This window comes from Tachyglossus aculeatus, chromosome 19 (genome assembly GCF_015852505.1).
Source record: "Tachyglossus aculeatus isolate mTacAcu1 chromosome 19, mTacAcu1.pri, whole genome shotgun sequence".
Taxonomy (NCBI): Eukaryota; Metazoa; Chordata; class Mammalia; order Monotremata; family Tachyglossidae; genus Tachyglossus; species Tachyglossus aculeatus.
Genome location: NC_052084.1, coordinates 34,785,269 through 34,801,106, shown reverse-complemented (window position 1 = coordinate 34,801,106; position 15,838 = coordinate 34,785,269). Strand labels below are relative to the sequence as shown.

The window sequence follows — 15,838 nt, the reverse complement described above, 5'->3', positions numbered from 1 at the left end:
CTTTGCAGGGTGCCTGATGAATAGCAAATAAAATGAGCTAGAGCAATTCAGTGAGTTGAAATTTCATTAGAGGCTTTCAGAGGAGTTCTGTTCTCTTGTGTGCTTTTGGTTGGCAGTAGTTGCTGGGTAAGAATGTGTTCCCCCTTAAATTCCTTCTCCAAAGGTGAAGTAAGGTCACACTCTGTTTATGAACGTAGGATTCCCTTTGTTTCAAGCGTTACAGTCATTCCCTATTCAAAAGATTCCGTCAGATTTGGTAACCATAAAGGTAACTAATGGAAAATGGAACATTTAATCACTTGAAGTTGTTGAAATAATCATTAATAGATAATGAAATGAATCCAAAGTAGTTCTAGCACATATTGTTGCTATTCCCACGTTAAAAATGTTGAATGTTCTTATATGCAAATCAAGCATAACAAGTCCATTAAGATCTTAATTTTATGAGTTAAAGTAATATCCAAAAGAAAAAAAAGTGTTTCTAATGTGTAAAACCTGATTGAGAATAACTCCAAAACACATTGTCCGTAATAAACACAGAACTTGTACTCATTGTGATGGCAACTTAAGAGTTTCATTTTTCTACCCTAGTATCATGTACCTAAATTGTCCTAGGTCAATTTTCTAGTGTGTGAAGTTTGGGCATCACAAGTTGTTATTTCTTGATGCTGTTTGTGCAGTTTGTCCGCACTTTAGTTAACGCCATGAAAAGCAGTGGGACATAGTGGATAGAGCCAGTAGGACCCGGATTCCAATCCCAGCTCTGCCTCATGTCTGTTCTAGGGCTTTGGACAAGTCACTTAACTTCTCTGTGCCTCAGTTACCTCATCTGTAAAATGGGGATTAATGCTTTGAGACACGGACTGTGTCCAACCTAATTAACTTGTATCTACCCAGTGCTCAATACAGTGCCTGGCACATAGTAAGCATTTAACAAATACCAAAGAATTGGAAATTAGGCTGTTGGCACCCCATCTCATGGATTACTACATGTTCAAGCACTATGCCTGTGCATGTCAGTCATATATGACCATTGCAGAGGGAAGAGGGAATTGTACATTTGCTTGTGCTCAAATTTTCATGTTTTTCTTCCTTAGCCTGTGGACGTGGATTCTATAAATCTTCTTCCCAAGACCTGCAGTGCTCACGGTGTCCAAGCCACAGTTTTTCAGACAAAGAAGGATCTTCCCGATGTGATTGTGAGGATGGCTACTACCGAGCTCTCGCTGATCCTTCGTATGTCGCTTGCACAAGTGAGTCAATTGTCAGTGGAGCCTCAAGGATGGCCCCTTTAAGTAACCGATCGCATTTGAAGTATGCTGTGTAAAATAGTTATTCCTGTCCCTGGTTACATTGGAAATAGTTTTATATTAACAAGAAATTTGACCTCAAAAAGAAAGTATAACATAAATCATGAATCATATTAAATGCCATCTTTATATTTTCATGACCTATCCTTGGCAAAGCCCTACTGTTGGATAATATATAATGAGTTACAGCTAGAAGAATCTGTGTGTGGTCTTCCCGTGGTTTTTACATTTTCCTATCTACCTTGTGGGACCCATTTCTAAAAGGAATAAACTAAAATGAACTGCATCCAGGATGGATTTGAAAAGTAATGGGTTCTGGATTAATTTCCATCTCCTAATAGAATAACCTACAGAGATTGGTGCTTCAATTAATGAATTTTCAAGAGTCCAAAATCCAAGGATGATCCTAGATACTCCTCCAAATCATAGCAGTGCCCGCAAAGAGTGACTCAGTGCATTCTTTGCTATGTGACTAAAAGGGGGAAATATTTTAAAATAACTACAAGACTTGGCTTTTGAAGAACGTTAGCCTATCTTCTTTTTTAATCACATAAAAGAAAAATAGCTTAAGTCAGTGGCAGCAAATATAAAGACAGTTGTTATTCTGTTTTGGGCTTTAAATGTTGAATGGAAAACAAATGAAACTGAATGCCAAGTCAATTCAAGTAAGTCTTTACAGAGCTTTTGTAGTCAATGTAATGAAATGTTTATGTGAAGTGCAGCGTTTCAGCATGTTTGTGCCTTCGTAATTGAGCCAGTAGTCCATCGCCCCATATTGATTTCATGCATTTTATTATTATTATTATTTTAATGATTATGGTTCTTGCTAAGCACGTACTCTGTGCCAAGCACTGTTTTAAGTGCTGGGATAGCTACAAGTTAATCAGGTTGGATACAGACACTGTCCCACGTGAAGCTCGCACTCTTTATCTCCATTTTACAGGTGAGGTAACAGGCTCAGAAAATTTAAGTGACTTGCTCAAGATCACACAGCAGATTTTTTTTTATCTTTATCTTCTTACCCAGGACCACCATCTGCACCACAGAATCTCATTTTCAATATCAACCAGACGACCGTGAGCTTGGAGTGGAACCCTCCGGCAGATAACGGAGGACGGAATGACGTTACCTACCGAGTGCTGTGTAAGCGATGCAGTTGGGAGCAGGGCGAGTGCGTTCCTTGCGGAAGTAATGTTGGCTACTTGCCCCAGCAAAGTGGATTAGCAGATAACTTTGTCACGGTCACGGACCTGCTAGCCCACGCCAATTACACATTTGAAGTTGAGGCTGTGAATGGGGTCTCCGACCTGAGCCGTTCCCAGAGACTTTTTGCCGCCGTCAGTATCACCACTGGCCAAGCAGGTAGGTGTTGCGCCCGGCTCCATTAGTGATAAAGACATGGAGGAAACATAGTATGGCTATCAGTCATGCGTGTGGAGTTCGCACTCCTGATTACTCAGACACGGGCAGAAAGGGAGGAAATATACATCTCCGGAGTTGGTTTTACTGCTTCTTAGCAGGTTTAGTTAGGGTGATGGGGAACGAGGTGTGACGTGATTAAATGAAGTTTTGGGGGCCAACTCTAGGTTTCCTTGCAAGTGCTGCTCTCCATGAGCAAAACCATTCGGGAGCTATCTAGCCTATCTGATTGTTGGCTCTCCCATCGCCATTTAATTGACATCATAACCCGATGCTTTATTACGATTATATGGGCCTAGTCCACATATCTGGCCATTTCACAAGTTCACCATTAAATTTGGGTGGCTTAAGAGTTTTGCAGAGTCCTGTCGTAAATCCACAGGGTCGCAGAAGTCCCAGTTATTTGCATGTTACATTGAGGTCATAATTAGCTTGATATTGGATGGGAATGATAGGAGGGGAAAAATACAAAACTAAAACTCATGGAAACAGCCTAGTGAGTAAAACCCTTTGCAGTAAAAATGACTTTCAGGGAAGAGGATGGCAGGGGTGGGTGTTGATTCACTGTGGAAATCCTTGGCATGAAGATGGCGTTTAGCTGGGGAGGCTCAATATAGATGAGCTCAGGGTTCCTTAGATGGAATTTTGATGTTTTAGTTCTGTAATGAACTTTGAAATACCATCAGACTTTGTTTACAGCTAAATGACTAGATTTCCAAATTTACCCATGCTAGTATGAAACCCAGTTGCCCAACTCATTAAATTAGACGGAGTGTAAGTTGTTTGTGAATCCCCTGCATGGTTGCTTGAAATGCTTTTGAGGTTGCCAAAACCACAATCCACGTGAGAAGTCATAGGATATGTGGCACTTCTATCACTCTGCCCTTTTCCCAGGATTGTCCCCCTACTTTATTAAATGCACAACTTACAGGTTTTTGATTTTGTGAAGACAGGGAAATTATTTTTTTCAGTTGCATTTATCACAAATCGTTGGGGAACCACCATCGTTCTTGCATTTTAGTTAGGGTGCAGATCACTACTGTAGGCCGCTGAATGTACTTCAGGTACAGAGGGATAAATATAGAGGGGTTGCTTAGTAATACAGTGATGCATTTCCGAGGATGCCAGCATTTTTCTGTGGTAGAAGAAAGCATAATGAGATGGTGGTAGCCATTGCATAGTTGAATTAAAGAAAATGCACTGCCACACATTATACAACTTTTTCTGTCGAACATTTCTCTCACTGTACATTTTAAGGGCAGGTGTTAAGTCTTTTTATAGACCTTGTCAACATAATTCATGCCGTTAATTTAATATCCATGGGCTGCTTTAGCTCAGATTTCTCATTTCTTTATTACACTAGCAGGCACAACGGTGTTTTTGTTTTTTTTCAGAGAAGAGATCCATTCTCTCATGCCCAGCATTTGTCAGAAATACAAGGTTCAGGGTATCTGACTGGGGAGGGAGAGGATTGTTTGGGAGCAGTGTTTGAGGATTTGCGCAGGTACTTTTATGTAAGTAATGGGTAGGGGGTTTCCTTTTATTTAAGTGAGGTGAGTCATTTTTAATTCTCCAGCCCCTTGAATATCCTTCAGGGGCAACTGCATTGATTAGGAAGAACAGTAGCTTCTTAAGGGTGTTTAACACATTTGTATGAGCAACAACAGAAGATCTGAGACTGCTCTGTGTTTTTCCTTAAATGTGGAATTTGAATATCTAACTTGTTCCTGAGCATAAAGTTATACAAATGATCCATGCATCAACTGTTTGGGAATTCCAACTTCAACTTGATATTTTCCGACAACTCATCCCGTTTCTGGACATAGTCCTGGGCCAAGCAGTCTTCTGTCTCAGGGGCAAAAAGGTCTCCATTGTTTCAGTATTGTAATCTGTTACTTCTCTGCAGTACTAACTTCTTTAAACTCTGGAGAAACTAGTTCTATATTGACTTTTTTTTTTACCATTTTATGAAGAAATGGATTGATAGAAAGGAGAGATCTCTCTCAGTCGGCATTTTTGCGTTCAGATAGGCAATATTTTTACTGTTGTGAGAAAATTTGACTTCTTTCAAAAGACTTCTTCAAACTAATATTTTAGGTGTCTTATTTGAACAGGAAAAGGGAGGCAGAAACAAAAGAAAAGTGGGGAATTGGATATGTATGTCTATTTCTCCTTTGTTTCTACTTGGGCTGCCTTTCTTTTCTTCTTAGTGCTGATAAAGGAAGGATTCCTGCCCACCCGATTGGTTGTTTTTCTAATGTTCTACAGTTTGTGTAAAAAAAAATCATTTATTTTGTGGCATAGATCATTGCAGATAGCAATGAGAGCAGTATAACATAATGGAAAGACCCTAGCACTAGGAGACTTGGGTTCTCCTGGTTCTGCCTCTTTCTTGCTGTTTGATCTTGGGCAAGTTACTTAAATTCTCAGTGTCTGTTTCCTCATCTGTAAAATTGGGATTTATAACATGCTCTCTCTCTCCTTTAGACTGTGACCCCAAGTGGTTCAGGGACTAAGTCTGATCTGATTTCATTTAATCTAGTCTAGTACTTGGCACATAGGAAGTGCTTAATAAATACCCCTGTTTTCAGTAAGAATTATATAAAAGTGGGGTATATAAGTACTTCCTATTAATTATATTCTGTGGTAAAATTAATCTAAATACTATAATTGGTAAAATAATAGTCAATTGTATAAGATACATTAATACGCCTAATAACAATCAACCACCTTGTAATTGAAAACATTCAACTGCTAAGGTGAGAAAAACATAATTGAGAATTTCCTGAATGGTTTCATTTCATTAAGCCCCTCCATTTTTTCCTTCCTGCACTCAAGAAGGTGGAATCTTAAAAGCACTCAAATAGAGCTGAAAATGGGGACTGGGATGTTGAAATAAAACCAGAATGTATGTTAAAACTGATGTAGGTTGATAAGTGAGGTTCCAGAGAGGCATGGGAACAAAGCACTTGGAATTCTTGTGGGTGTGTACCATGTTTAATCTTGTGCTAAAGAAAAAAAATAGTTGTGGTTAATATAATGATTATCTCATAGCGTGGGGCTTAGGGTTGTGTCTGAGCAAGTGAATTCCCCCAGAAGAAACATAGAAAAACCATCCCTTTCACATACCTGATGCAATTAAGATAAAAAGTTACTATTAATTATACATTTTGCACTGTTTATGTAGATTAAAACAACTTCTTAAAAGTGATTTGGCATCGTGATCACACTAGTTGAGACTCTTTGCTTTTTTGAATGAAATACATCAATGACAAATGATAGCTTAAGGACTCGTGGGCCTTCCTCTCTGCTAATCTGTGAAGGGATTTAACCCCTCCCTGTAATGCTGTCTCAACAAGTGAAAATTATGGCCCCTGTGCACTCTTATTTTGTTCCAGCATCTCTGCACTCTGAAGCAAGGCACAATGGGTGAGGAGAACGTTTGCCTTTGCAAGGAATAGTGTGGTAAAAGTTGCTAATAAATGATTATTAATTCAGAAATAAAAGGATGGTTGCATTGGTTTGAGATGTAGGAGAGTCCTCTAAATAGTTTATCCTGTATATTTTGGTTTGCATTTCCTATGAGGGGGAAGGGATATAGTGTCACTGACAATAGTGTCTTTCGATGTAGGACAACTCTGTCTCTCCCTCCCTCATTCTGTCTCTTCCGTATGTTACGGATGCTTTGGGATGTTAGATATTAACACAGTCCCCAAAAACCCACACTCAGTCCTCAATTCTGGCCTAGATGACCTGTCATCAGAAATGTTCTTAGGAAGCAGGAAACAAACACAACATGCTTGTTTGGGTTTTACCTTCATGCAGAATATGAGTCATATAAATCATGCCTTCCCTTAGACAAGAAAACACATGAACCCATGATCTGCCCTTCTCTTCCTACAAAATAATACTTGCACGGCCATTTTTCTTGATCTTCACAGTGAAGCGTGAGCAATTTGAGAGTGAACATGAGGTTTCATCTCACCAAAAGAAGTTGACGTTTCTTTCTTGACATGGAAATAGTTAAATCTCATTATTAAAGGCTGCACTCTTTTAAAAAGAGTCTGTCTGTGAAGTCTATAAAAAAATGACGGTTCTTAATTATCCCCATACATTATTCTGGCAAGAAACTTCTAAATCTGAGGTACCATCAGAGAACTAATGGTTTGGCAGTAAGGGGAAAACAGATAACTTCCTATTCATATCTGCCCTGAGCCATTAAAGACTCTCCTAAAAATCACCTCCAAAAGTCACCCAAAATATGAAGGATGAAAGTAATTTGAGCTCATCTCCTGTGGAAAACGAATGTGAAAATTCCTTCCTGGGAATATATAGGTTGTGAATTGGATTGAATGAAAATGTCTGTTTTCATTTACTCCCAGTGACCTTGTAATAAATAAACATTTATTTTGTAAACACAAAATGCATAAGGACTTTCTCATGATGTATTACTCCCTAAGGACATTAGTAAGAAGTGACTGCAATCTCCAGAGGACAGGTGAATGCAGCCCTTGTAGTGGAGACTACCATTTTATTGCCTTTCTAAGGGAAAGTTTCAAAATGGCTGCTGCATATATTAATTTGACTAATGTCCCAGGTGTTTCCCAATGCCCAGATCTGATTTCCCTGCCAAAATTTGCATTTGCTTCAGCATTTCCTTTACTTTGATTTGTTAGATTTATAAAATGTTCACAACGAATTACAACCTCTAGGCACATGACGTACCTTTACAAAAAAGTAAAAATAAATGTTTTAAAAAGGACCCAGAACCGGAAACAAGTTCATGAGTCATAAAGAAGCTGCATTTTCTATTCTATAAGAATGAATTACAAAAATAAAATGACTGAACTATATCCATTTTTTTTCTTCCAATGAATTAGCAAGTGCCTCTATTTTCCCCAGAAACAGTTAAACATTTAAAGCAATCAAATAATTTCTCCTTTACTGAAAATACAAATTGATCTTAAATGACCTTGTATAATTTTTATATTACTTACATGTGTTTTAGGATCATATTTTATGTCTGACGTATCCAGGAAAGAAAACACGTCTATTTATATTTGGAATTGGGAATTGGGAAGCTGATTGGATTGTGATTTCATCAAGGAACATTTGAATATTCTAAATGTTTCAGGGCAAAAGAAGAAACAACTCTCACATACCCTGAGAGAAGTTTGTAGTATTGGTGTTAAGTTGTAAAAATCTGCTTTTGGGTAGCCTCTATGCAATTTAATCAACCTTACTGTAGTTCGTATTAAATGGCTCAAAGTACAGTTACGTCAAGTGTTTCATTAGGGTTTCGTGTTTGAGTTACTGTCAATATACAGGACTGGCTCGTAACATTTCACCATTTTATAAATCAGGAACGTGTGAAGGAACAAGTCTTGTAAGAGCTTAACCACTCCGTACCACAGGGCATGCCTTTCGGAGCATATCATTTGTTTTAATTTTTAAATAGGTGGTTTCTGCTACAATGTTAGCGTAATGCAACCACACCAGCACATGCGAACAGTGATTCAGTGCCATTAGCTTACTCTTGTATAGGAGCAAACAATCCTCTCTATCTCTTCTTCCATCCTTCTCTCTCCCTCTGCTCCTCTTGCCATCTCTCTTCTCAACACCACCACCCCCCTCCTGCAATATTTAGGTATTTCTTTCTCACAGCACTGAACAGAATTACAAACATAAAACGTCCAAATGAAACATCAAACAGAATAGCCAGCCATGTGTGCCAGATCTGACACAAGTGGCATAGAGAAGCAGCGTGGCTCAGTGAAAAGACCCCGGGCTTTGGAGTCAGAGGTCATGGGTTCAAATCCCTGCTCTGCCATTTGTCAGCTGTGTGACTTTGGGCAAGTCACTTAACTTCTCTGGGCCTCAGTTACCTCAGCTGTAAAACGGGGATTAAGACTTTGAGCCCCCCGTGGGAAAACCTGATCACCTTATAACCTCCCCAGCGTTTAGAACAGTGCTTTTCACATAGTAAGTGCTTAATAAATGTCATTATTATTATTATTATACATATAGTAATGATAATATGAATAAACATATATAATTTTGAAAGTTAGTTTAGAAAATAATTGTGGTATTTACCAAGTGCTTAACTCTGTGTCGAATGCTGTTCTGAGCACTGGAATGGATAAAAGATAATCAGGTCAGATACATTTAAATAACATTTTTATCAATACTTAAGTCTTCCAAAATTTTTTTGGCACAATATAAATTGCAAACATTTAATATTTATATTATGTTTTAAAGATGAATAGCTTCCGTAACAAAATTCTTGCCTATAGACCAAGCAATTAGAAAATACCAGTAGAACCTTTTCCTTTTGAAAATGGATGAAATAAATACAATTTAACGTTTCCTCAAAAGAACATCTCTACATATTTATAGTGTCTGCTTTACTTAAAATGCAGTTTGCCATAAGCATTCAAATTAGCAAAGAGTCATTTTCATTCCAGAGAAGATTTATTATTACTGTGTTAAACAGATGATCATTCTAATTCATGAGCCTTGAAGTTTTGTCCCAAAGTATATTTTGTAGAAGAAACTTGTCATAAGAGTAAGTGTTTAACAGATACTGCAATTAGTATTGAGGTGCTTGCCATTATGGACTTTTTAAAGCAAAATCAATTGTTTCTTTCTAAAATACTGAGGAAAAGACAACTAATTTGTGTAACTTTTATGCATACATGTTTTTTTAAAGTGCCCTTTTTGAGGCACTACTTTATAAGGTGACTCAGTGGGATTTTTTGTTGTTGTTGTTTGTTTTTAATTTAGAAAACCAACTACTGCTAGGATTATTCAACAGCTACTTTTCATCAAGTGTTTCATTAAGGTCTCCAGTATGCAGTTACTGTGAATATTCAAGACTTTGGCTCCCAGGATCTCTAATTATTTTTACTTGGGTCCAGAATGGGTATGAATAAGAAGAAATTTATTAGTTAATGTACATCATGTGAAACGGAAGGGCTATTAGTACAGACTTAAGTGCTGGCGTAGTGCAAAGAAGTGTTTTATAAAAGTCCCCTCAGCTTAGACTTTGCTTCCATGTGCATTTGTAGCCCTGAATTTCTGGTTTTCTATCGGAGATTGCTAGTTATAATAGGGAAGAAGTCAGTTTATAATCCAGATTTCAACTGGAAAGAGAGTGTTTACCTATTGAACCACCTTTCCCTGGGCATTTAAATAATATCATGCATATTTCAAGTAAATAAAATGGTATCATGAACATGAAAACATAGATCTACATTTTGAAATTCTATTATTTTGATCAATCAAATACTCCCAACAGTAGACAAATATAGCCATTCAATTTCAAACTAATTTAATTTATCCTAATGATTTTTGGTTAGATTTTTCTGTCTTTCAAGTGATTTAAAAAAAAATATCAGCTCCCAGGTAATGGAAATATTAAAGGAAGACGTAGATGATGACTTCTTGTTTCGGGTGAAGGGGTAGGAAAGGAGGTGGGACATTGAGGGGAAGTTGGAGGAGGCTTGGAAAATGCTAACTGGTTTAAAGTGCAATCAGGTCAGAAAGACATGATTTTTTTTCCTGTTTTGCTCTAAAACTCTTAGTATTTGTGGAGCTGTGATGCAGGAGGCTTGGAATCCAGTTGAGAAAGCTATAGGGGAGAAAATATTGGCTGGGCCGGATATCTGGAGACCTGTCCTGGTAATGAATTCCACGGTATCTCCTCTGGAGTTGATATCTCTGGAGTGGCACTGACTGTAGGCAGTCAGTATATAGGCATTTGAGAAGCAGTTTAGCATAGTGGAAAGGGCAGGTCTAGGGGTCAGAGGACCTGGGTTGTATTCCCAGCTCTGCATATTGCTTGCTGTGTGAACTTGGGCAGGTCACTTAACTTCTCTGTGCCTCGGTTTCCAGCACTTAGTACAGTGTCCTGCACACAGTAAGTGCTCAGTATGATTGATTGAAAAATTGGGATTAAATACCTGTTCTCCCTCCTCCTTAGACTGTGAGCCCCATGTGGGATAGGGACTGTGTCCAATCTGATTTACTTGTATTTACCCCAGTGCTTAGAACAGGGTTTGACACATAGTAAGTGTTTAAAATGCTATCATTATCATCATTATTGTTATTGTAGCTCTAAATCAATCAATGGCTTTTATCAACTGATCATTGGCTTTCATTTTATGCAGAGCACTGTACTAAGTGCTTGGGAAAATACAGTACTACAGTGTTGGTAGGTTGGGGGTCTATAAAGCACTTACTACATGTGTTTTGCACACAATAAGCACTCAATAAATAGGACTGAGTGACTGCCAAGCCCTGGGCTAAGCTCTGGGGTAGATAGAAATGTAATAAACCAGAAACCGTCCCTTTGTAGGTATAGGTCCGATTTGAATTGTCATGTTCTTGATGTTCTTAAAACTGCCTAACTCTTGGTAGATAAGCTAGTGGGTACGTTTCATTCTCTTCTGAGTTCCAGTATTTGTAAACCTACCTCTGACTGCATCTCTGAGCCGAGGAATGGGTCCATAATTGTTGAAAATTAAGAATCTCTTAAAAGAGACATTAGAAATACTAATTTGCTTTCTCTGAGAAATTAAAAATATGATTGCCTAATAAAGCCAATATTCCGTAATAGGTTTGATCGTCCCCAGTTCTAGAGACAGAAATCCATTTTGCCAGAGAGCACTAATGGAAAACTGCTTTTAGTTTACAAGTCATCACTCTGCTGTCTATGAAGCCTCTGTTCAACTCTCATTAAAATCACCTTCCTCTCATTGAATTTCAGCAGACTTGCACTGGAATATGGTTTAGATTTTGGACAAAGAATGCTCTCTATAAAGAAGATCTGGCCCCCGAGGGCAGTTTCCCAAAACTCTCTAACTCTGATTCAGTCAAAACTTTTAATTAAAAGTCGAGATTTTTGCTTGAGTTCTGTGAGAGGAAATGTCCTTCCTTGTACCTGAAAATTGTACCATTATCACTCTCACACTTATTCATTAATAATTATGGGATTTGTTAATTGTTTTTGTATCAAAACACTAGACTAAGTGCCAGAACAAAGGTAGATGATACCCAAATGTGAGAGAGTCCCGGTCCCGGGTGGGATTCACAGTCGAAGGGGTTAAATGAGCAGGGGTCTTACTCCTGTTTTGTCAGATAAGGAAATTGAGGCCCAGAGAGGTTAAGTGACTAGCTCAAGGTCACAGAGGGGAAGAGCAGGTCTCCTTACTCTCAGGCCCACACTCTTGCCTCTTGGCCATGCTTGAACCATCCAGGGAAACTTTTAGAGTACCTGGGTTCTAATCCCGGCTCCACTGCTGTTTTTTTTTTTTTTAAAGGATACTTGTTAAGCACTTACTATGTGTCAGGCACTGTTCTAAGCGCTGGGATAGATAGAAAATAATCATCTTAACCACGGTCCCTGTCCGGCATGGAGCTCACAGTCCAGGTAGGATGGAATAGGGTTTAATCCCCATTTTGCAGATGAGATAACTGAGTCACAGAGAATTTAAGTGACTTCCCCAAGTTCACACGGTAGACAAGTGCTATAGGCAGAATTAGAAACCAGATCCTCTGACTGCCAGGCCTGTACACTTTCCACTAGGCCACCCTGCTTCACTCGTCTGCTGTATGACCTTAGGAAAGTCACTTCTCTGTGCCTCAGTTTACTAATCTGTAAAATGGCAATTACGTCCTACTCTCTCCTACTTAGATTTTGAGCCCTGTATGGTACAGGAATTGTGTCCAATCTGATGATCTTGTGTGTATCCCAGCATTTAGTAGAATGCTTGGCACATAGTGCTTAATAAATACCATTATTATTATTATCATTATCATCATCATCATCATCATCATCACTTATTATCATCACTTATTATCATTACTTATTTTGAGTGAGGGGAAAAACAGTACTTAAGCTCTATTCACAGTGTGGCAGTAGCATTTGAAGCGTTATATTTCTGAGTTATCCCAAACCACTGCTATTTATGTGATCGTACTGTGCTATAAATATCTCTCCTTCTGAAAGTTACAACATGGAACTAGATTTTTTTGTTTACAGGATAGAAGTGGAGGTTATGGGCAGTGAACCACCATGCAGCCTCAAAGCTGACAACTCAAATAGTATTACTCCGTCTTCAACTCCAGCATGTTAAGATAGTAGAGGCTGATTATTTTGTTCCTTGCTTCATTTGTGATGAATTGATCCAAATGTGATGCAGACAAGCAGTCTGCAAGAGGGATACCTCAACATCTACAGGAACCATCTGTACTAATCCGCCAATGCAGTAAATTATAGCTCCAAGCCAGAAGTCATCGATTCAAAGGGATCATTAGCAGTCTTAATCAACTGATCCAAGTTAGAGGGTGCATGAGAAGATACTATCAAGATCTTGCTTTTTCCATTTTGTCAATTGTTTCAGCGAAGAGGTGGTTGCTTCTGTGCTTCTATATCAAATTATTACATATGTTTAGGCCTGAAGAACACTCCTGTGGACAGAGAAGGATAAATTAAGTAGTTAAAAAAAATGGGATGGGGGGGAATGATCCCACTACCCTGCACTCCATTTGCTAAGAGGTCAGTCACAAAGGGAGAGATAATTGCTGCAAGCCAGCAAAATTAATCGGGGATGAAGCAGAAAGGATGATGTATGTTCAGTGACAAAGTACGTGACAGAGATGTACATACCAACCTGTAGTTACTTGCGTGCGGCAAGGACAGAAGAAGGAGACCTGTGAAAAACAATTAGCGGAGCTTCAAATGAGCGGTACTTAATTAAGCATAGCGTGTTGACATCGGACAATTAGTGTCCAAATTTTCAACAATATTTGGTCATTAGCTGCAGAATATAGAAAGACCTAGAACTGAGTGTCTGTGCTAAGCATTATGTAACTTTACGGGTGATCCCAAGCCTAATTAAACCATGGCAAACCCCGTGAATAGGTAAGCTAACTACTAAGTAGCTTATTCACATGTCACATTATAAAACTGAATAACCTTTCCCTAGGTTTCACACAAATTTATGTGGTACATTTAGGAGGTTTTGTTTAAAGACACAATGGAGCAATCCTAAAATAGTTCCATTTATAGTTACCCCGTTTCAGCCCTTCATAGAGCAACAGTTTGGGTATCTTGCTGTCATCCATTCCTCTCGTGGTCCATCCAGTGATGGTGAGATCTTACTAGCTTTGCTTCAGTGCCTGAGGTCGGATTGCGTTCTAGGATCTCGTGATGATCCTCTTTTACCCCTTGGTATTAAGTATTGCACATGGGTGGCATGTCTGGTGCTGTTCTAAAAATCACATCTGAGAAGCATGTGGAAGTTTGGACATCGTAAATCCATAAAGAATATTGGGCATGACTGTCCTTCCTTGTTCCTTCAATTTGGTCTGAATCTTGTTGCCATGTTGAACTATACTTTTTCTGTATTGTACTCTTCCAAGTGACTAATATGGTGGTATGTCTAGAGCAAATTCATAATAAATACTATTGTTTGATTGATAGTCTTCCAAAGGACTGTCTAGCTTTCTTGATTTGGTTATTTACTTCCTTGTCTCTCCTTATGTTGTGGGACGTTATGCTGCCTAAGCAGCAGAATTTGCAGACTATTCATCCGTAGTTGCACAGGTAGATAAAAATCAGAGTATCATCTTGGAACCCTTCAGGATACTATTTGAAACCTGAAGGGCAGCTGTATGTGTTTCTGAAAATATTAATCAATAGATAAGTTGACAGAGGTGATGCAACACAAGAATTGCTAGTTCACATTGCCCAGGATTTAGTTTATGGCTTGACATTTGGCAATACAGATAACAATTGCAGAGCCATTGAATCTTCCCATATGAGTGAGATCATTTTTTAATGTGTGGACATGTGACCTAATAAGTCACATGGTACAGAGCATTTTTCTCTTTCTTGCTCCACTCACCCCTCTAAAGAGTGAAAGATAGTAAATTGGTGCTGTGCATTCTTTGACTCCTTATGCTTTGTCTGGATCTTTCCCAATATTTTCTCATTTTCCCTTTAACTTCTGACTTGCCAGTCATCATCATCATCAGTATTTTTAGAACACGGACTGTGTGCGGGAGAACTGTACTACCTGCTTTTGGGGAATACAATAAAAGGAGAGGAAACACCCTCTGACCTCAAGGAATTTAAAATCTAATGGGAAAGACAATAGATTTTGGAGAGATAGGATACATACAATGGATATGAAAATTTCTACAGCTGATTGCCGGAAAATCCAACAAAAGGTGATTAAATCAATGAAACACATAAACTGACATACACATTAGTGCTGAGAGTGGTTGATGGGCACTCAGCAGAGTGGGCAAGAAACATGTCTACTAACTCTGTTGTACTCTCCCAAGCGCTTAGTACGGTACTCTGTAAGCGCTCAACAACAGAGGAGGTGGGGAAAGTTGGGAAGTATATCTTGGGGGAAGTAAGTATTAACAAAGGCCTTGAGGTGTGGCAGATAAGAGAGAGAAGGAACTTCTATGCAGGGAAAATGCATGAGCTGTGTGGATCAGTGACTGGAGACATGAGAGCTAGAAATAGCTGGGCGGTTAGTGAAGGTTAGTGAGAGATGAAGTGAAGCAGGAAAAGAGTAGAAAGGTATGAAGGAAACAGCAGTAGACAGCCTTGGATCCAACTCCTAAATGGGCAGAGGAATAGATAACCATCGGAGACCTTTGTGGAAGGGAGGGATAAGTTCTTAGTACAGTGCCTGGCATACACTTAACAAATACCATTATTAAATAATGTTAAGAGTGTCATTTCTGCAAGATCAGTCAATCAGTAAGTGGCATTTATTTACTTTAGAACAGTGTTCGGCACATAGTAAGCACTTACTATTCTATTTATTTTGTTAATGATGTGCATCTAGCTTTACTTCTATTTATTCTGATGACATGACACCTGTCCACATGTTTTGTTTGGATGTCTGTCTCCCCCTTCTAGACTCTGAGCCCATTGTTGGGTAAGGACCGTATCTATACGTTGCCAGCTTGTACTTCCCAAGTGCTTAGTACAGTGCCCTGCACACAGTAAGCGCTCAATAAATACGATAGAATGAATGAATGAACTTAACAAATATCATAATTATTATTATTTTTTACTAAGCACT

General features: G+C 38.7%; 1 protein-coding gene across 9 annotated transcripts in view; it reads left to right on the top strand.

The window, feature by feature from the left end:
* The window catches only part of EPHA7 (EPH receptor A7), a 184,640-nt gene that overhangs the window by 59,663 nt on the left and 109,139 nt on the right, over nucleotides 1-15,838 (top strand). For all 9 annotated transcript variants that reach the window (XM_038760947.1, XM_038760946.1, XM_038760945.1 and 6 more), the window contains exons 4-5: nucleotides 1,098-1,253; nucleotides 2,337-2,672. In XM_038760947.1, the coding sequence (XP_038616875.1) occupies nucleotides 1,098-1,253; nucleotides 2,337-2,672 (492 nt within the window). The remainder of the gene's footprint in view (nucleotides 1-1,097; nucleotides 1,254-2,336; nucleotides 2,673-15,838) is intronic.